Source organism: Stylophora pistillata, chromosome 12, assembly GCF_964205215.1.
Source record: "Stylophora pistillata chromosome 12, jaStyPist1.2, whole genome shotgun sequence".
Taxonomy (NCBI): Eukaryota; Metazoa; Cnidaria; class Anthozoa; order Scleractinia; family Pocilloporidae; genus Stylophora; species Stylophora pistillata.
This window is the reverse complement of record NC_142530.1, coordinates 8,849,656-8,871,300: the sequence shown is the minus strand read 5'-3', so window position 1 is coordinate 8,871,300 and position 21,645 is coordinate 8,849,656. Positions and strand designations below refer to the sequence as shown.

The window sequence follows — 21,645 nt, the reverse complement described above, 5'->3', positions numbered from 1 at the left end:
AAAAATCGTAAACATTGCAATGATGCAAAATGTAGTGGAGACTGCAAGACGTGGAACTCCTACTTAGCCATTATGTTTAGGTTATTTATATGTATGCCAAAATCCTTTTAAATAAGATGGGATACGAGGCTTAACGTGGTGTCCCTAAGGAATTGGGGTGAGTGATTGTGTTACAACATTACAACATTACAATATTGATGGTATTGAAACAAATTGAAAAAGAAGTCTTAAAAATTCTGGGTCATTTGATGAAAAGCCTGAAAGTATTTGGGGGTACAGCATAAATAAAAGACGAGAAAGAAAATATTTTTTTGGAGAATAAACACAAGCACCAGGTTACTTAAAATTACCGGGGGGGGAGTGGTCCTGATGAGATGGAGGAGCCCTACTTAAGATGATAGCATATTATGGGCAAAGGGGTGGGTGACTATTTGGGGCAGGCACTAATTCCAGGGAGGGTGGTTATTCGAAGAAGTACTGTTTTTCATGTCCAAGAATGATTTTTAATGGACTGCGAAATGGTATACTGGCTCTCATATTGTGGAAACACACACAAAAGTTACACACTGATTCTTTCAAAGTTATTGGTACTTGATAACTTGTTTAACAAAGAGAGATAATGTATCCTAGTATTGAGCAACAAAAGATCAGAAATATTTGTCTGGCAAATATAAAAATCTTAAGTTAGCACATTTAATAATGTTAGATTTTAGCTTTTTCCTTACTTAATTTAGAATGAGGAGATTTAGTTAATCATCTATAATGTTCGAAACATAAGCACCCTGAATGGTTTTGTAAAATTTCAATAGTTCATCACATTTTTTTTCAGAACATCTTCACATGAATTTTAATTTTTCGCACTCTTTTTCTGTAATATTTTTTGTATAAAATCTACAAAAGTAATTCATTGCTTGTTGAGGGACATCTTGAGAGAAAAGTCAAAGCAGTGGGTCATGAATGAATTTAAAACTTCTCAGGAGTTGTGTTGATCTTCTGCTTTCTCTGGGAGAGTTAATTGCCTTTCAAGGATATTTGGGAAATCGTACTAACCTGCTTGCTCGCATATCTTTTCACTGATGTTTTTCTTGTTCAAAACTAATTGGTCATAAGTTTCAGCTGACACAATGTGCTCTTCCTCATCTTCTACCATGAGCTTTAGCTCTTCAAGGTCAATTTCTGTACCAACGCCTAGGGCGAACACCTTGACCCCAGCCCTCCTCAACCTCTCAGAAGCTGCGTTCACATCGTCGCCAGAATTTTGCTGACCGTTTGTCACTACAATTGCTATTTTAGGTATTCCTCTCCTAGCTTGAGGAAGTACGTCTGTAAGGGCGACATCAAACGCTTTGCCCAGTCTTGGCGGACCATTTTGAAGAGACATCCTATGAATGGCTCTTTCAAAGTCATTGGTACTTGATGAATCTTTGAATTGGAGATAAGTAGATGCGGAGTCGCTGTACCGTATTACACCCGCACGACTGGTGTTATAAGAGATGCCAAAACTCTTTGCGATGGATATAACAAGCGATTTTTGTTTGTCGAAATTTTCCATTCCGACTTTGTCCGAAGAATCCATAAGAAAGATGATATCCGTCGCGTAGCCGCAGGTTGGTTCCTCGATTGGCTCTGTGTATTAAATACAAAAACTTCGATTAAAACAAAAGCTACGGCTGCTTAATTATGTTAACAATAGCATAACTTTCTTCACTGAGATGTATTTGAATTCACCTTCTTCTGAAGGACTTCTCTGGGTTAAAGTTCTGTTAAAGAATATCCTGCATCATGTTGCTGAACAGAGGCTCAGTGGGAAACTATAGAATTTGGTTGACAAGTAGCATAACATAATTGATGGTAGTTTGAGATCAGATCAGTTATTTCAAAATTCCAACTAGAAAGATTTGAGCATTTGTTGCCTGGAAATATTTTTTATATGTTTTTCTTTTTTCATACCATTACCTGTATGTCACCCTGAGAATCACATTTAAGTCTCTCAGATGACGAATAATGTTATTCTACAGTAAATTGTTTGAACAAGAGAACAGCATGTAATAGTGTAGTCTGACCGTCTGGGTGAGTGTAGTCCTGAGAAGGGCTGTTGTCGGTAATACTGAAAGACATTTCGACTACCTGAGCTAATTTATTAAACCAGTTTTCCAGTCTGGATGTGCCAATATATCGGACGGAGGAGGCTTGGCATTCTGTGCATCTTACAACCCTTCACTACACTACCCGCGTCGCCCACAAACCCATCACTACACTGCGTCAGTTACTAACCAGCGTTAAAGACAAGGACGAACCGAGGAACAGGCAGGGAGCGATTTATAAGATAAATTGCTCCGACTGCCAAGCCTCCTACATTGGAGAGACTGGCAGAAACCTCGCAACAAGACTGACTGAACACAAACGGGCGACGAGGAAAGGTGATGTCAACAATCACATTGCTGAACATCAACGACTTACGAACCACACTATTGACTGGGACTCTGCGCAATGCATAACCTACAGCACCAACTACTTTCACCGACTGACTATGAAGCTGGTTTACTAACTTAGAACAGACTCCCCTCTACAGGTGTCAACTACTACCGGCACCGGCTACCTGGTCTAGGAACATTCTACTGACAACAACTATCCACTTGATTCTGATGATGACTTCCGCACAGGTTATCGAAACGCCAGACACCACCACCGACAACAGTCCTTCTCAGGACTACACTCACCCGGACGATCGCACTACACTTTCGCATGTCACCCCTGAATTCACACCAATTCACTGTAAAAAAGGTGATGTCAACAATCACATTGCTGAACATCATCGACTTACGAACCAAAGTGGGACTCTGCACAATACCTAACTTTTAGCATTTACTATTTTCAATGCCTGACTCTGAAATTTTTCTTCTATCGAAATTGGTTTGTACACACGATAAGCCAAATAAATACGCCAAAAATAAAATGGTCATGGTCTTGGACACTCCGTCGTCATTTTGTTTTGGAAGGGAAGCATTTACCTCTCGAAAAGGCAAATGGTATATTTGACAGATTTTGTTACCTGCTGCTGCGCAAACTTGCGTTGCTATGTTATGTATCTTCAAAGTCAAATCTTGAGAATTCTCAATTTGAAGGAAGTCTTCTTTACGTGGAACAAGACTGCGCCACTCTTCCATGTTCAAGGCCTCGCCAACCCCTAGAACAACCGCACGAACACCTGCCTTAGCGGAAGCATCGAAAGCTTGCTGGAGTTCTAAGGCATTTGGTCCACTGGTTTGACTTCCATCAGTGACAACCACTGCCAACTTTGCTGCAATAGGTCGTGCTTTTGGCAATAAGTCAGTTGTGGCCAGATTGATAGCCTTGTCTAAGCGCTTATCTTTGACATCGTTGTCTTTCTCAATGCTTTGAACAACGTTTAAAAAGTAAGTAATGTTCAAAGAGTCATCGAAGTTTAATTTTAAGGAAGATCTTTCTCCATAGGTTACAACTGCAGAACGAGTATTGTTCCCGAAACTTTTTGCCATGATCTTTACGAAGGCTTTGTGCTGGGAAAATTCCTTCTCATCAAATGTCTTGGAGGAATCTATTACAAACACGATATCCGCTGGAAACTGACATGGTGGAGGAACTAAAAGAAAAAAAATTGAATTTTCATCAAAAATAAGGGGACCAGGAATGTAAATCATGATGATTAGCGAAGGAACGGTGAATGAATTGTACTGATGCTTGTCACTTGTCAAGAGCCAATCGGACAGTCTTTATTACTTCAAAAACCAAGGTCTCAGAGCTCTTTTTTAAGTAACTTTCAAATCAAACTGGAGGACATGTCTCTAGAAAGAGGTCAAACCTGTGTTCAAAAAAGCTAATGAAATCTTTGATAATTTCATTATGCACTCGTTCGCCCATATTTAGGAACCACAATTCTTAATTATACACATCTAAAATTAAGACATGCCAAGAGTGGCGTGTCGTGGACGGTTACGTTTATTAGGTGCAGAAAGTTAAATTTTGGGGGAAGATACCAGAAATGGAAAAATATCAACTGTACTAACCGGCAGCGGAACACGCGGTCTTTGCCACTTGAACAGAATCCTTAAGAAGAGTTATAAATGACTCTTCAATGATGAGATCATCGTCTCTTTCAACAAGCCGCCCTAATGATTCGCGTTTTATCTCGGTGCCAATCCCTAAAAGTAACACGCGGACACCTGCCTTCTGCAACGACAACACAATATCTTGCCATTGATCATTATTATTCTCTTTACCATCAATGACAACCACTGCGATTTTTGCCACCCTTTTTCTTGCCATTGGAAACACCTTGTCCTCTGCAAGTTTCAGCGCCAGATCGATATCACCTCGTGTTTTTTCATATTTCAAGGAGGATAAGGCGTCTTGGAATTCCTTCGTGGATGTGAAAGATTGAAAAGATGCCCGTACAGAGGCAGACGAATCACTAAAGGTCACTATGGAGGCACGACTCCTTTCTGATGAAATGCCGAAGCTCGTCGCGATGGTTTTTAAAACGGTCTTAAGTCTGAGGAAGTTGCCTTCTCCAATGCCTCCTGATCCAAATATAAAAGTCAAATCTGCAGAAATGTCGCATGGCTCTGGAACTGAAAAAGGACAAAACTAGCGTGAGGGGCAAATATTTGCGAGTAAGGAAGACCATGTTTCAAACCTGATTGGTCAGTAAAGTAGACCTATATGTCCCCCAGCTTCTTTTACCTAGTTTCGCTTTGATGAGAATAGATAGAAATACAAATCAGTAATATTTGAGAATTTGCTCTTTCTTCTAAGAGGGAGCCTCTACAAGTCCTATGTTACAACCCTCTCATTATCTGATATTGTGGAGGATATTAACTTGGCGAGTTTGCATTACGTGCTTTAAAGTACAATTCTTTAAATTCTTGAAAAGTATCGCTAGTCTTCCATGGGTTATTTGAAATGGTGGAAAAATATGCAAATTAAATTACTGATTATGTCATACGTTACTTTTTTCATCAACTCATTGAGCTCAGAGAATATTGAAACCTGGTCAACCATTATAATTATACTTGTTATACTTGGCATATTTTACACCTGCTGTATGATCAAACACCGATTTCTCGAAGTCCAATTTATCTTGATTTCAATATTTAAGCGATTTTAAGGGTGGGGAGGTTAAACTGCGAAATCAGCCTCGCACCTGAGTATGAAAAGCGGGCGCATTGGCCGGTATCAAAATGAAACGGGAATGACTGAAAGCTTTACAGTATTGGAAAGCGACGTCTCAAAACCTAATAGGTTGCTCTGCAAAAAAAGCTGCAGACACATTGAAAGGTGTTGTGAACGAAAAATAATTGTGGTATGTAATGCCTGATGATGAATATCACACAATCAACATTTCAAGATATTTGCTCTTGATATTTTGAAATTGATTTACAGAGACTGAAATTTTACGGATTGATCAATGTACCATTTCCGACAACTGTTTGAGCCCGTTCTTATCGAAAGCTGCACTTTCTCAGTATCATTTAGTACTCTTTCACCTGCATTTGACATCTTTAATGTATGAAAAGCTCTTACTTGCAAGATTACATGTGGATTTGATCAATCCTCCAACTCTGTCGATCAGATCTGAAAAAGATTTGGCGAGTAGAACATCTTCATCCCTTTCGACTATAAGTCGTAGCTCTTTGGCATCAACTCCAGAACCAACCCCAAGCGCCAACACTCTCACTCCGGCCTTTCGCAACGGTTCGGACACCTCCTTAAGATCTTTCGTATCAGCAGTTTGGGTTTGTTGTCCATCTGTTATCACCATGGCAATCTGGTAGACACCTTTTCGAGCATTTGGGAATACCTCTCGCGTGGCAACCTCCAAACCTTGGTCGATGCGAGTAAAGCCTCGCTCGTGAGGAAGATTCTCCACGGCTGCTGTGAAGGAGGCTGTGGTTGAATGGTCCTCAAATCGTATCTTTGTGGACGCTGAGTCGCTAAATAACACCAGGGCGGCTCGAGACTTATCTTTAGATATTCTGAAGCTTTTGGCAACTGCACTTATAAAGGCTTTCTCTCTCCGGTAGCTGGTACTCGAGATACTTCCAGATGAGTCCACAATAAAAGCGATATCTACCTCTGTTTTGCAGCGGGGAAGCTCTAACATTGAAAAAGCGTTGAAAGGAGTTAGTTGTTCACTTTACAAAAACAATTGGAAAGATCATCGTCATATGATTTGAAAACGAAATTCATGGGACAATTTAAGATTTTTTTCGTCTAAAAAAAGGTCATTACTCTCCTAACGGTGATCCTCAGTCGCGGTAGATGATCTTAAGTTGCTCTAAAGATAATGCTCGTAGGGTAACTGCCGATCTGAATTGAAACTGTACCTGACTGTATCAGACTTTAGTTTTCGTTTGAGTTTTCCTTTTGCTTCACTTGCAATGCGAATTGTAATTTGCCTTTCTTTAAAAACTGTCTTGCTAAAGTTTCATCTTCTGAAATAAGAGCTATCATGTATGGGGCCAAGTAATTCATTGAAAAAAAACAACAACAACAACAACAAAAAAAAAACAACACAATCCTACTTCATACTGTATTATTATTTACATAAAATTCCGATTTTTTACATCCTTCAGTTTTTCTAAACTTTTGTTGACACCGACTCAAACGAGCCCTGCTTACTCTGTCAAAAATACATGTCTTTCAGATATTTCAAACGTTTTGAAATTTCTAATAATTAAATTTCCTCTTCTCGAGGAGATCCACGGAAAAAAAAGACACTATCGTATAATTATTTTTGATTAGTTGAATGTTTTAAGTGTAGCAATTAAAAAATGAACCAACCTACGTTGCCTTTACACGCGGTCTTAAAGAGCGGTTCCACTCTATTTAACAACCCATCGAATGTGTCTGCTAAAACGACATCCTTTTCGCTACTGGCGATTACCGTAAGCTGTTCCTTGTCCACGTTTTTTCCAATTCCTATCGATATGATTCGTACTCCTGCTCTATTTTTGAGGCGGTCAGAAGCCACATCAAGAGGAACTTGTCTCGGAATCTTCCTATCCTTCGACTGCTCTCCGTCTGTTAGGACGAAGGCGATTTTTGGCACCAGAAAGCGGGGTCTCCCTCGAGGGCCAAACACGTCGAAATAAGCCTGTTGAAGAGCAAGGTCTATCCTGGTGAAACCTCGTTCATGTCTTAACGCTTGCACAGCTTTTCGAAACGACGGATAGTCAGAATGATCTCTGAGCCTGATTTTTGTGGTAGCCCTTGTACTGTATACAACAACAGCTGCACGCGATCCTCCTGGGGAAATGTCGAATTTTAAGGCCAGTTGGGCCACAAAATCTTTCACCCTTCTGAAGTTTCTGTAGGAAATGCTTCCTGATGCGTCCACCAGGAAAGCAACGTCGGCATCGGGTTCGCATTCTGTCAGAGAAGAAAATGATGAATATGATAAGAAAATATGAGAACTACCTACTAGTTCCTTAACTAATGTTACTCGATGAGTTCGATCGGAAACATTCATTTTGGTATGATCCATAAACTTTACTTACTTACCATCGTCATTTTCCTCTGGAATGGGAACTGCTGAGAAGAAAAAAGTTTGAACGTTGGCATAAAATTTATCATTATTTTCTTTATCATTATTATTATTATTATTATTATTATCATTATTATAATTATTGAACGGCGTACCTTTTAGTGCAAGGAATACGTACTGCCCTCGGCATAATGATATATTATGATAATTCAGGTACCTATGATTATCGATCTGACCCACACTTAGTCTACTAATAGTGGGGTTAAGTTTTGCTTAGATTAGTGGATGTTAGGGACTAAGCCGCATTATCTCCGTGTCTTCAGTCTCGGAAAACACAGCTTTCAGCATTGTTAAGTTTCACGGACGATTATTTGAGGGGTTCTTTCGTCTGTACAGGTCACCTCATAAACTTTTGGTATTTTTTTCAGTAATCAGAAGAGGGTGTTACCTAGAAAGCTTTCACATGCGCTCTGTGTGAGAGGTTGCACTTTGTCTAACAAGTCGTCAAATACGTCAGCTTGTATGACGTCCTTTTCGTTAGTTGCAATTGTCATAAGTTCTTGAGTTTGGACCTCTTTTCCAATTCCTATTGCAATGATTCGCACTTGTTGGTCCTTGATAAGGCGAGCCATCCTCGCAAGAGAAAGTGCTTGGGGGTCTTTTGTCTGTTCTCCATCGGTGAGGAGAAAGACAATTCTTGGTACGTCATACCGAGCACTGCCTCTTCTGCTGAACAAGTCGTAATAGGCCCTTTGAAGAGCAAGATCTATCCTTGTGTATCCACGCTCATGTTTCAGGAGTTGCACAGCTCTTTCGAACGAGTCTGCGCTAGTGAAGTCATCAAACTTGATTGCTGTTGTTGCCCCTGTGCTGTAGAGGACAACAGCCACGCGCGATCCCCCCGGAGAAATGTTGAAGCTTGCTGCAAGGGTTGCAACGAATGTTTTCACTTTTCTGTAGTTTGTGCTGGAGATGCTTCCCGAGGAATCCACCAAGAAGGCAACGTCCGCATTAGGATTACATCTTTCTGTGACAGATAATGCAGAAAAATGGTTTACATGTTAATCACAATCTATTTGTAGATATCTGGGTATCAAACGTAATTCTGAAAGCAAATTTCTTTAAAAAATGAATTAGGAAAGGAAGCTCCTTCATCGAAATACGCGAATTCCTCGCTCGGGAGAGTACTATTCTTTCAGGTTTTGGGATATGTAGAGGGGTAGGCATGTTACTAGTTGAGGTATATACCGGCTATCATGATGTGTCTGATAGGATCTAATGGTTGCTTCAATAAAACTGAGTTCCTGTTCATTCGAGATTGCCAAGTTATCTTAGCTATAGGGCCTGAAAATGAGACAAGTAAAGCACTAGGTTTTCATGCCGTTTCGAGCGTTCGCTTGAACGTTGCTGAAATAAATAAAACCTACACTAGTCCTTGGGAAATAAATAGTACACATTGGTACAAACACGAACCCTACTACCCCTTTCAGATATTAAGGGAGACGTTCATTGCTTTTGATATTTTCGACATTCTAATGATTCATTCCAAGATCAAGACGAAGCTCTAAAGGCAATCAAAGTATCACCTTAAGTTTCAGGAATGATACCACTAGCATTAATTAATAAAGGTATGGCAAAAATCAGTCAGAAAAAGGAGATGGTGACAGGGTGACATAAAGACTAAGAAAAAAAGCATAAAAGAATTTCTTGGCATCCAATGCAAGACCTATGAAATCCAGACTTTTGTGATGAAGGAATTCATATGCAAAATTAGGACTCAGCGGTTGATGTCCTTGGGATTTTTCTTTTACTTTCGGTACTACATATTGTAGTTTTCACTATTCTCCTCTCGAATAAGTTGAAGAACGTCTAAGCAAATCATGTGGGCTGGACCATTTCATCTCATATTAGTTCTTAGAAATGTTAAAAAAAAAATTTAAAAATGCAAAGAGGGTAAAATTGTTTTATTGAGGTGTGAAGGGGGTGTGTAACCTAGCCTGAACGTGTTGTTTCAAAAGGCCTTGCGGGCATGCTTTTGCAATTGATATCTTTGCCAAGAGACAAAAGGCATAAAGCCGATCCTTTGGAAATCTCAGATAACTGCACGTCCGATGCGCTGAGGTGAAACGCAAAGAAATTAGATTAAAAACATATGCCAAGGATTTTCCTCAACGACTGATTAGCGAGCGGGAAATCCATTAGGCGTACCTCCCGAAAGCAAAAACCAAAACAAAATAACAATAGGAAAAGGAGCCAACTAAAAAAAAACTGAGTGGTCACCATAAGTGAAGCAACCCAAATAACTCACATATGAACTCACTCAAGAATATTTGTTTTAACGTTTTTTGTTCAGAGTGCCAAATTTTTGTTGTTGAACATGCAAACGAAGATTTTGTTACGGTTTCTGTCCAGGATGGCAACATATATTATAGTTTAGTATTCTATGATGAAAGACATTAAACTCTAAAAAAACTTTGGGAAAAGTCAGAGATGGAATGTGATAATGAGGACTTCAATTTGGTGCAACAGCTTCTAGAATATACCACAGACTACACCTTCATCTATTAACACTCTTTGACTGGTGATCAAATATTTTGCTGCCAGATGTGTTCCTAGAATTCGAAGAATTAACCGAAATCGCCTTGGGCTGGTACGTATGGATTTGGTGTCACAAACTATTGGGACAATTCAGTCTTATGCACCATATGTTTGAGATTTAGATAGGTGTTATAGTATTTTTTCGTTGTCTGTTATCAAATTTAAGGTCGGGGGTTGTTGAAGGTGGAGCTAGCATCACTTAAGATCCAATGATTTAATGCGTCGTTTATTTCCCAATCTTCGAATAAATGTTTTTGTTACAGTTCAGTTCATTTAGAATGAAGAAGGCAATTCCCGGCAACATTTTCGAATATCTGAGGAAAATCTCCTCTGAGAACTCCACAGGAGTTAAGTTTACGCTTTTGACAAACTGATCACTATCTTGAGTACACAACCGAGATATAATCGAGATGTCATAGTATGTAAGTATCAGCATCTTAACTGAGGTCAATAGGTTTAGCAGTTCTATCTCAAACTCATAACTGACGGCAGACTTCTTAGATAAACAGTCGTTGAGGGGTCAATCTGGCCTTTGAACCAATCGTTCCTATTTTTGGATACACTCTTTTTCAATGATTTTTCACGTTACTCTTTAGCATGTAAAAAGAGTTTCCCACAGCTCTTGAAACTGCTTAAAACTAATTGCTTGTCAATTCGCAAAGCTGCGAAGTTGGTTTTATAAAATGAGGTGCCAGTCTAAATATCTCTCCATCTCAAACTCATAACTGAAGGCAGACTTCTTAGATAAACAGTTGTTGAGTGGTCAATCTGGCCTTTGAACCAATCGTTCCTATTTTTGGATACACTCTTTTTCAGTGATTTTTCACGTTACTCTTTAGCATGTAAAAAGAGTTTCCCACATCTCTTGAAACTGCTTAAAACTAATTCCTTGTCAATTCGCAAAGCTGCGAAGTTGATTTTATAAAATGAGGTGCCAGTCTAAATAGGCCCCCATAAAGATTTTTTAAAGCCAGAGTTTCGAGCGCTAGCCTTTCGTCAATCTATTACTTTGTTCATGTATTTAATTATCTATTTAGAGATACCACATGTGCCTTTGAAGTGAAGTGTTTTTTCGATGAAAGAAAGGGAAGATCTTTTTCCCACGTGACTTTGATCTTCCTTCATGACCTCATCCAAAGTGCCACTGCGTGAACGAGCTTGAAGTTGGCAAGTATGAGATAGATAAAGATCAATAAATGTCTTCATGTTTGAGTCATCATATGCTTCACTTTTGCCAATTAAAGTTTAGGTCTCTCTAGATAATAATCGGAGCCTTCTATGCATCCTTATAATCTTTCCCTTTATGTTGAACCTTTATGTAAAGTATCTGTCAAGCATTAGCTTAGGAGGTTCCAACGTTTAAGCTTAAAACCTATGAAATTACAATCGATGTACGAGTTCTTTCTGGTAACTTCGAATTCTTTGGCAATATTTCCGCTCCTCTGAATATTTCCAGAGTTGTTGAAATATTTCAGAAGTTAATACCTAGTCGGATGACATAACTTCTCGTGACCACGTAAATTCTTCGAGTACCACATAGCTTGAACAAGCTTGAAGTTGGCAGGTATGGGATGTATACAGTTCAAAACATTTTTTGTGTTAAAAAAAAGAAAAGAAGATAAAGCCGGCTTCAGCATGGTCCTATGAAAGATCATACGCTTATCACCACGGTAAACTCTAGGAAACATTCAAGAATGATAATGTAATAGGATTTACGGTCTTAAACTCACTCCCTTTTCCGACTTCTCATAAAAAAACGCTTTCCCCGCTTCAGACTGCTTTCGAGCAGAATTAGGAAAATTGCACGGAAAGTGGAACTCTCGCAACCCTTTTACCTGGTAGCAGTTGGGATCCACAAACTAGGAAAGAGGGGAACAGAAAAACTTTTGGCGAGAGCCGTACTCAACATGGATACACACTTTCGCAAACGAAAATCTTTAATCTGTGGCGTTGATTGCAGGCGGTGTTACTTGCCCTGATGAAGACTGTGCCCATGCCAGGGAAAACGGAGGACGGATCTTACGGAATTTTATAGGCTTTCAAATCTTGAGGGAGTTTGAAGAATCATTTTGTTAAGAATTTCCACAATATTTGATTGTTAGTTCAGACAAATTGGCTTCAGTGAAGTCCAAGTCACGCCGAGATTTAAAAAGTTAAGCCGATTAACTGAATCAATATGCGGTTAGTAAGGAATCTCAGTAGATGTCATGTCAACAGAGAGAAGCTGATCAAGAAAGGATTTTTCAGTTTCCGTTTCTTTTGTATAAATATTTTTTTTGTGGGCAGCTTCATTCAAATCTATTGGCAAACTGACCAATGCCCTTCCAATGACTGACTGTAGTCTATTTAAAAAAAAAATTAATAAACGAGGCTGTGACGAGAGCAGAACCACATTGCTCTCTTGTAAGCGACCTTTCCTGACAAGATTTTCCGAGAATTATATCGGATTTCTTACGCTCAGATGAGTAACCATTTCAATAATTGTAGGTCCTATTTTTACAAAAGCAATTCAGGAATAACAAAGCTGCTAATAACTATATGGCATGGTTACAGATACACTACGTACAAATTTTGTCTTGAAAGTCAGATAAATAAACTTTAATCGTTGAAGCTCCCCATAAACAGGAATGTTTTCGCCTTGATATCTAAACATACAGATGGTCAGAATTACTAGGTTAAAAGTCGAATTATGTTATGGAAAATAAAAGGCTTCAATAAACTTCTTTCAAGATAGCCGAAGTGTTGAATGTTTGCCGGTTGAAGGGGTAAATAAATCTTGGCCAGTCTTCAAATCAAAAGCGTAAAAAACTTATGATCTGAGAAATTGAATTATTGTCTTGCAAAACGTCCTGTTGAGTGTAGATTTCATTAAAATCCTTTCCATTTTTATAACGGAAATAATTGAATCATTGAGATATGGAGCTTAAATGTTTCATTTATTTTGATCATTAAGCTCTGCCTCCCCAAACAAGCAATCACTCGTGTATCTTTGCGAACCATGAGTGAAAGAACATAGATCTCCCTCTCTATGGGGTATTTCTGTACCCTACACGAGGTAAAGACAAGTCAAACTAAATCCTTGCCCTCTGATCTAAAGTTACCACTCTTCAATCGTGTAAATTACTTAAAATAAGACAATTCTGGCTTAAATCGTGGAAGAAGCTTACCCAAAACACCGATTCTATTTACTTGTTTGAATTTTGTCAAATATATACGCCTAAAGCATTTCATTAGCCGCAGGATGTTTTTTATAACTTGAGGAAAGCGAGGAATTCCGTTTATTTTTGTTGTCTACCAGGGAAACGCATATTTGACCTGTTTGCCCTGATATGGCAGATAATCATTGTACATCAAGATGGATAAGAATGAGTCAAGAACTTTCAATAAGGCTGTGAATAGACATTCACCGTAATACGTACGTGGTGAATGTGAGAATTTTTCTAAAACAATTGCGGGTGGGCTAAGCTCGATGAACAAGTACATTTGGCATATGTGGTAATAACGGAACAGTAGAAATGCAAGTAATTCTACGGGCAAAAAAGCCCTATACAGAACCACCGAAAAATATGTGGGATTTAAATGGAACAAAGAAAGGTTGGCCTCCCCTTAGTTTTCTGTTTCTTTGTCTCCGGTGGAGTTTTTGAGTCGAATGCTTGCGATCAAAGCTGTCTCACTCCTACCTTCTTTGAATATAATACAGTACATTTACGTACGACAAAGCGTAAATCCTCCATGATTAGTTTTATCTTTTAAGTGAAATCCTGAATGTTCTCGGTCTTTAAATACAACCGTTTTCCGTATGGCAATCTTCTGTGTACCGATGAACTCGTAGATGGAACTTCCTGCCACATGACTTAATTTCAAACCCATCTCACTTAAATCATCTGACAAAAGATTATTTAATAGAATATTGCTGAAAGGAGACACCAAATACGAAAAGAAGAAGAAAAGCGAAAAAACCAACCGATCAAACATGAAAACTGACAAACATAAAAACAGTCAAACAACAACAAAACCGATCACATATTTCAACCACTTGGATTTTCCCAGTTTATTTTGTTTTCTTAGCGTCTGGTCCACTAAACATTGTCCACCCTCTTCCAATAAGCATTTCGTTCGCTACAGCCAAATGTCAACACTTCAAGACATGGTTGCGTGCAATCATCTTTGTTTGATAAACGAAATATCTAAAGAAAATTAAGTAATCTAACTCACGAGCTTTGTTGAAGGGTTTTTATACTCTCTTAATTCTAAATAGTCACAGGCACGAGAAAAAAACAACAACAAAGAAATAGATAGACAAACGATAAGAAAAGCGTAGAAACAGTTTGTAGCTGTTGTTGTCATGAAAAACACTGTTTACATAGCATACAAAACTGCGTGACTATCGAAACTATAAAGAAGGAAGGATCGCTTCCGGTCGTAGAGAAACAAAACATATGGCTAAACCACATTTTATGGATTTAGGTAGCACCATATCCCTTGCTAATTGACCTCTAGTTCAAGATGGCGGCATGAATACTACTATTCAACTTCTAAAGTTATTTGAAAAATTAATTCTTTGAGATCTAAAGGATTCGGAAATGAAGTTTTGACACATTTGGTTGTTGTTTTTTTTTTTTAGTATCTTTGATCAATCTCAGCTTATTGGAGAGACAATTGTGCTTTGATACGGTTTGTGGCTTCGTCATCGAAGTTTGCTGTAGAATCGGTAGATTAAATGGTTCGCAAAAGACCAAAGAAAACGCCTTTAACTGAAATATGTCGTATTCTCGTAGATGTAGAGCGATTGTGAAGAGGAAGCAATTCCTATTATTTCGAGGGATCTTGTCAAATAACTGACCATCGACAACACAACGCTCGTTACTAACCTTGCGCTGCTGAAAACTGGAAAAATAGGGAGACCGAGGTCAACACCCGGAGAAGAAACGTCCAAATACTCCACTTCATCTTGAATAGAATCACATCGTAGGATTGACCGAGAATAAACCGTTGGGATAAACTGCGACTTGTATTGAAAGAAGCACTGAAAGATCGGAGCTTGAGAAAGGCCGACCCAAAAACGTTTCAGCACGAGATCCAGGTGTGGCTATATATGGTCAACTTTCTGTTTTGACTCAGCTTGAAAACGTTGTCAACGGCCTCGAATCGCAGACCAAGAAATTGGTCTGAGGGGTATGTTGTGGTTATTTTGTCCCAAAGTGACAATGCATCTGTGATATACAAGTTTACATTTATGAGGGTCACCAAAAGTAACAATGACTGGCACTTATCATTGGTGACAACCTGTCCCATTGGAACTGCGAAAAAACGTGATGCGTCTCTGAGCCATGTGCTCTACATACTAACAGTGAGTTGTTGATTGTTCACTGTCATCGTCATCATCATCTATACCGCCCGGTAATTGCAAAGAAACGAATGAGTCCATGGCTGATAGCAAACGTTATTTTGTTCTTAGATATCTGATTCGTCAACAAATATTTGTTTTCGTTTAGTCACCTTTAAAAAAAAAAAAATGTATCAACCAGCAGGACACATATATATTTCATATATTTCACCGTTCGAAACTTTGTTAAGAGACGAAACAAACTTGTGTAACTAACATGTCAGCCTTGGATTTTTGGGTTGTTAATTTTGCGACATAAAATTTACTCTTAGTGTACAGCACCCGTTGAGGTAAAAACACAGCTGTTCTTTCCATTATACAGGAATTTGTTGTTGCATTGACCTAACTTCCACTTCGCACAGCCTTTGTGGACCTGGTGATTTCCTGTTGGTTTTCTAACAGTTTTCCATTTTGATTACCCTTAATGTGAAGAGTAACGCACTGTGAGAGAGAAATGTAAGCTGTGAATGTGAAGGAGCTATTGCTTTGAAGGCATAGGGCACAGCTCAATATATTTGATGAAACATTACCTTTCCGTTAGCGCCACAGCTTCTGTCAACGAGAGGAAAGTTGCGACTCTCACGGTAGTTAACTTGAATTCATTTTTAATTTTTTTTAATGATTGATTTTGTAACGCGGTATGTGACGAAATTAAAGCGATATTTGGGAGCGTTATTTTCTAGAGCTTGGGATATCTGTAATTAAAACACAGAGAGGAAAACGCGTAGACATATTTTGAATTTGACTGAATAATCTCCAATCAGCTTCATGCAATTGCAATTGCAATCAATGTTGGAACAATTGAAACAGTCATAACCTAAATTGAGGCCTTTAGAGATTCGTCCTATCTCGACCAGGATGGTAACAAATACTATCTTTCCCTTATTTTCCTCTTAAATGAGTTCAGGAGGTAAAATATTTACCATCGGTTTCTAAAAGACTCACAACAATTTCGTTAACTGGGAGGTTTTCCTCCACCAAGCAAATACGATAATTTCTGAAACAGGAAACTTTGACAGGGTATTTGCTCTGTAATCCTGAAATATTACTTCTCAATTCAACTGGGAAATCAGTTTACACAACTTGTTTACATAAACATCAATCACACGTCGATGGCATCCTTAGTTAGTATCGCGTGAGCACGTAAGTATCGTGGAGTTTGGGTGCATGACTCTTGGTAGCCCCATGCAGGAATGTCGCTCGCTTTCAGGAGAGACACAATGATTCATTTTTTCCCCTCACCTTTTACAATGCTTAGTATGAATTGCTTTCAATTTACCTCGGATACATTAGTGACCGTCTACCTGACAGCTCATTGACAAATTGTCGATAAAACCTTCATTTCGTTGAGGTGTCTTAATTAAGAAATCCGATATGATAGAGGTCTTTAATTTTGTAGAAGCTTTAGAATGCCATGTGGGGAATGTTCTAGAATGTTCGAGAGAAAGTTCCTTTAGAAACTTCTTAGAAGGATGTTTCTGACTTTAGCTTGAACTAACTGGCAAGGTTTCTGCTACATCTAGATCTATGCCCTCTTGTTATTCAACATGGGGAAGAGAGCCTGTCGGAACTGAATCAATGCCAAAATCTCCCGATGCTTTCACTCCCACCCTCCAAACTTGAAAGATCCCGAAAAGGACTGAAAAATGCCGACGGTGTTCAATTTTGCATTCACATAATGAATCGTTGCGTTAAGTTGGTTTTACCTATAATTTGTTTAGCTTGACTCGCCTGTCACTAACACACAGAGACATCCTTTTCGATGCTTTTAATATCAACGGAAAAAAGTGAAATGACCAGTGTATAAATCTGTAAAGCTCACTGAATTGACTGATGGACTTCTTACCAGAGTGAAATTTTATATCTAATTCTTTTGCTTGCTGAAAATTCTGTGAAGGATCACGGCACCTTTGAAGATTTGCCCTGGAGAGTGTTTCCTTCAAGTTCCACAGTGAAAAGTGGGCCGGACTTGGCGTGGACAACTGATGAAATAAATTTGACGGCATACTAAGACGGATTATAAAACTTGTACGCTTAACTTAGTGCCCTTTGCGACTCAGTCATATTACCCTCACTTATATCAGTGAGATATCCTTGGTTTGCATCTCCATCGCTGCGGCAATTATGTTTATATCTTCTTCACTTTTTTCCCATCATTTTATTCGAACTTTCTAGTATCCATTTAATTGATCCTTCATATGATACCTTACGACAGAATTCATTACCAAAACATTATCGTTAACGGTAATTTAATTAGATCGCGACTCGTAATGAGACCACTTCTCAAGGATTATGTCTCGATGACTTCCGAAACGAAGACGGGCAATAAAAAATACCTTAAGACAAATCTGGTGAATCAATGTTTCAAAAATTACGGCCGTTTTTAGAACGAGAGATGCGAAGTAATGCAGTTAGAGAGCCAATTTTATATCTTTCCTGCATGTCTTCCGTTCAAACAAAGTTGTCATAACATGTTACCCTTATCAGAAATTTACATCGTACTAGCTTAACTGATTAAGGTTAACCAGTCGCGACCATTTTAAATCATTCGATTCGACAAAGGTGTCCAACGAAACTCTTTGCTTACACCCAGCGTGTTGAAAAGGCTTCTTAGTGTCATTTGGTATCAAGCATCGTTTCTGTGGATTAGAGACAGTGCCGATATTGCTATATGGAGGTTTCCTCGATACTCGGGAAACGCAACTTTATAGCGTTACTATTGTAAGTATCCAAGTTTGGTTGACGGAAGAACCTCTTTGCACCGTAACAACTCTGCAGGTCTAGCGTCTAGCCCCTAGAAAATGGACCTCTGTGGTAAATTAATTTTAGATCTGATTAAAAGTCCACAAGACTCATCAAAACATACGTTCGCTGCTTTCAAGTTGAAGAAAACACATTTTCGTTAATTTCAGTTCCATCTGTAATATCGATACGATAAAAATCCAAGCTGTACACAAGGCTCTGTAGGGATTGTGGTTTAGTAAATATTGTTAAGTTGAAAAGGGAGATTGCTTCTTGGGAGTATTACCATACTTATCCAAAGATGTGTCTCGTCTGAGCAACCAAGTGGACGATAATTTCTCTAGGACAAGCCACCATTATTATCAGATACTCTTTCGGTGAACATGGATGGGCATCCGTGCCGAATGAACTTGGAGGATTTTGAAAACCTCGTTAACAAACGCTAGTCTGAGCGCTTTTACGAGACTCTCAATAGTGTACAAGAAGGCAATAAATACCTTTAATTCAACAATAAATCCAAGTGTGCCAAAGCTAAAACAAGAACGCCAATAAAGGTCAACAGCAAGGTCGGTAAAAAACGTAAACTTGGGCACCCACATGAAAATTGTTGTTCGAGAAATAAGCCTTTTATTAATACTGTACTTTACCTCAATGAACGAGCACAACCTTTTTGACGATATGGTCAAAGCATATTTCTCGAAATTTGGTAGAAAATCTGCTGAACATATCCGCGAAGCTACATAGAAAAAAAAAATCGTCGAATATAAGTATCAATTAATTCTTCTTCAAGCTGAGACACGTTTAAGCCTTTAATGATGATTTTCGCTATGGTTCCTAACTTTGCAAAGTAAAATAACGTTTTATAAGAGGAGAATAGCAAGAGAAAAACTTATCGCGCTTAAACAAAGACAGAGTTCTGAGCCTATCGGAAATTCACGATCTGTCTCCATCCAAGTAAATTAGGATTGAAATTGTTTCTGTAGTAAAGACACTACATGGCCTTCTAAATAAGTCGCGCAAGCTATGTAAGAGGCAGATTACAATGTTGAGGTTCTTCTAAACTTAAAACTCTATATATTGCCTTCCAGTCTCTCTCACTCAGCTTCTTCTTCGAGCATCTTGAAAAAAGGTTAAGCAAAAATCTTGATTAAAACCACATTGTGATATGAACAGTATTACGATTACAAAAAAAAAACAAAAAAAAAACAAAAAAAAAACCAACAAACAGCTGAATAGCTGGTAACAGAATGCGCTGATGTGCATGGTGGAAATGCTTTCAAACTTAATGATATTTACAGAAATGTCTGGAACATGAGGAAATCGATTATGAAGATTCTTTGTTGAAAGCCTCTCCAACCCGACAAGACCTAATTCGCCATTTTCTAAACGAGCAGCGGTCTGAGTTCGATTTGCGACCATAAAGGCTCTTGGGATCGTTTGGAGGGACAGCGTGAAGGTAAACAAACATGACGCACTATAACTGCTGTATTCCAGGGTGCACTTATAGTTACAGAAATGCACCTAACCTTCAGTATTATAGAATTCCTAAAGGCCCTGATATACGTAGAAAGTACGTGGTTCTTATGAGGAACGAGACACTAAAATTAGACTACGAGTACGCGGATTTGCTCAGCTCATTTCGATGAAGGAGAAAAACTTAGCAGAACACACTTGCCTTCAGTTTTTCCAAGGACAAAACCGACAGCTCCACGTAGAGAACTCAAGAGGGCCAGTTTCAAAGATACGCAGAAAATGGAGCAAACCAAAAAAAGAAAAACAATACTTGCTCAAATTGCTCAAATTACCACTGTTGTAATTTGCTGTTCACTTCTTTTATGTTGTTGTTTTCTTTCTCCAACTGCTGGATCTCTCCCTTTAGCTTAACAATTTCTTGTTCACTTGTTTGTATTCTGTTATATAAACTGTTTAGTTGGTTACCAGTAAGTAATGTTTGTATTTCCCCCACTGGTACTGGTGTCAGCATTAACATTCATATTTTCCGACTGTTCTTCAAATTTAAAGTTCACTTCCAGTGGTAACTGAGCAAGTGTTGTTTTTCTTTTTTTGGTTTGTTCCATTTTCTGCGTATCATAGAAACTGGCCCGCTTGAGTTCTCTGTCCATGGAAAAATTGAAGGCAAGCGTGTTCTGCTAAGTTTTTCTCCTCCATCGAAATGAGCTGAACAAATCTGCGTACTCGTAGAATCTAATTTCAGCGTCTCGTTCCTCATAAGAACCACGTACTTTCTACGTGTATCAGGGTCTTTAGGAATTCTACAACTGACTGAAGGTTAGGTCATCATCATCATTATCATCATAAACTTTATTTCATCTCGAATTTTAGAGTAGCTTGTTGGAGCTAATATCTTCGAGAAAACATAAAATGGAGATTATCTATATATATTCATACATATATCTGTACAAGATCTAAAATACTAACTATACTAAAATATACTAAAATACACAGTATTTAGAAATGTAATTATGTAACATATCAGCAAAAATTAACAGAAAAGTGAAGATAAGCTGGAGCGACTATACAAAGATACGGCCTTGGATTATCTTTCTAAAGTCTTTAAATGCACTCATGCGGATATAGTCAGGCAGTGTATTCCATAGCTTAGCTGAGAAGTATGAAAATGAATTAAGGCCATAATTAGTTGTTCTAGGTTTTCTAAGTGACAGTATGTAATTACCGCGAAGATTTTAAGAAGAGGACCGAAGTGAAAACATACCTCTCATATAAGCTGGGAAATGAGTGAAAAACAAGCCCTTGTACAATAAAATAAGGAAATTCTGGATACGCCCATTACATAAGGAACTAGTGTTGACCTTAGTCAGAAGGCTATCATATGGCGACAAGTAATCCCTTAGTATAAATCTAATCATTCTCTTATTCAGCGCCTCTAGTTTATCCGTATTCCGCGCCCCACAAAAGTGCCAAACTGAGGAACAATAGTTAAAATGCGGTGAAATGTAAGCTTTGTAAAGGTAGGTGCATTTCTGTAACTGTTAGTGCAGCCTGGAATACAGCAGTTAGTGCACCATATTTTTTTACCTTCACGTTGTCCCTCCAAACGTTCCCAAGAGCCTTTATGGTGGCAAATCGTACCCAGACCGCCGCTCGTTTAGAAAATGGCTAATTTGTTAACGAGGCAGTTAGTACTTGTTTATTATTTGTTTTGAAAACGTCATCAATTTTTTAAGGCAATTTCTTGCTTTCTCATGACATACATTTGAGGCATTATGGAGTCTCTTAGACAGACGGGCGATGAGCGGTTGTGATATATTTTTTTTATTCTGAAATGTTAATGATATTAACAGCAATTAACACCATGGCACGCTGGCGAAATTGTTGTTCTACTATACTACTGGTTGGCATGTCTTGCACTCCA

General features: G+C 38.5%; 2 protein-coding genes and 2 long non-coding RNA genes across 5 annotated transcripts in view; 2 read left to right on the top strand and 2 right to left on the bottom strand.

Moving 5' to 3' along the window:
- Positions 1-765: 765 nt before the first annotated feature.
- Positions 766-15,612, bottom strand: LOC111334473 (collagen alpha-6(VI) chain-like). The gene is made up of 8 exons (XM_088740393.1): positions 14,995-15,612; positions 7,974-8,552; positions 7,543-7,569; positions 6,823-7,410; positions 5,563-6,135; positions 4,047-4,610; positions 3,053-3,622; positions 766-1,626 (listed from the first exon to the last, which is right to left on the bottom strand). Exons 1-8 carry the CDS (start codon positions 15,071-15,073, stop codon positions 1,046-1,048), a joined length of 3,561 nt encoding a protein of 1,186 aa, XP_088596519.1. The 5' UTR covers positions 15,074-15,612; the 3' UTR covers positions 766-1,045.
- Positions 10,345-16,184, top strand: LOC148718672 (uncharacterized). The gene is made up of 2 exons (XR_015993767.1): positions 10,345-10,545; positions 14,902-16,184. It is a non-coding gene; the product is annotated as an uncharacterized LOC148718672 (long non-coding RNA).
- On the top strand, positions 11,530-12,856 carry LOC148718673 (uncharacterized). Its single transcript, XR_015993768.1, has 2 exons — positions 11,530-11,793; positions 12,084-12,856. It is a non-coding gene; the product is annotated as an uncharacterized LOC148718673 (long non-coding RNA).
- A 2,544-nt stretch (positions 16,185-18,728) lies between the features above and the next one.
- Positions 18,729-21,645, bottom strand: part of LOC111334458 (uncharacterized) — a 44,724-nt gene continuing 41,807 nt past the window's right edge. For both annotated transcript variants that reach the window (XM_088740391.1, XM_088740392.1), the window contains one exon: positions 18,729-19,369. The gene's annotated coding sequence lies outside the window, so the exon portion shown is untranslated. The remainder of the gene's footprint in view (positions 19,370-21,645) is intronic.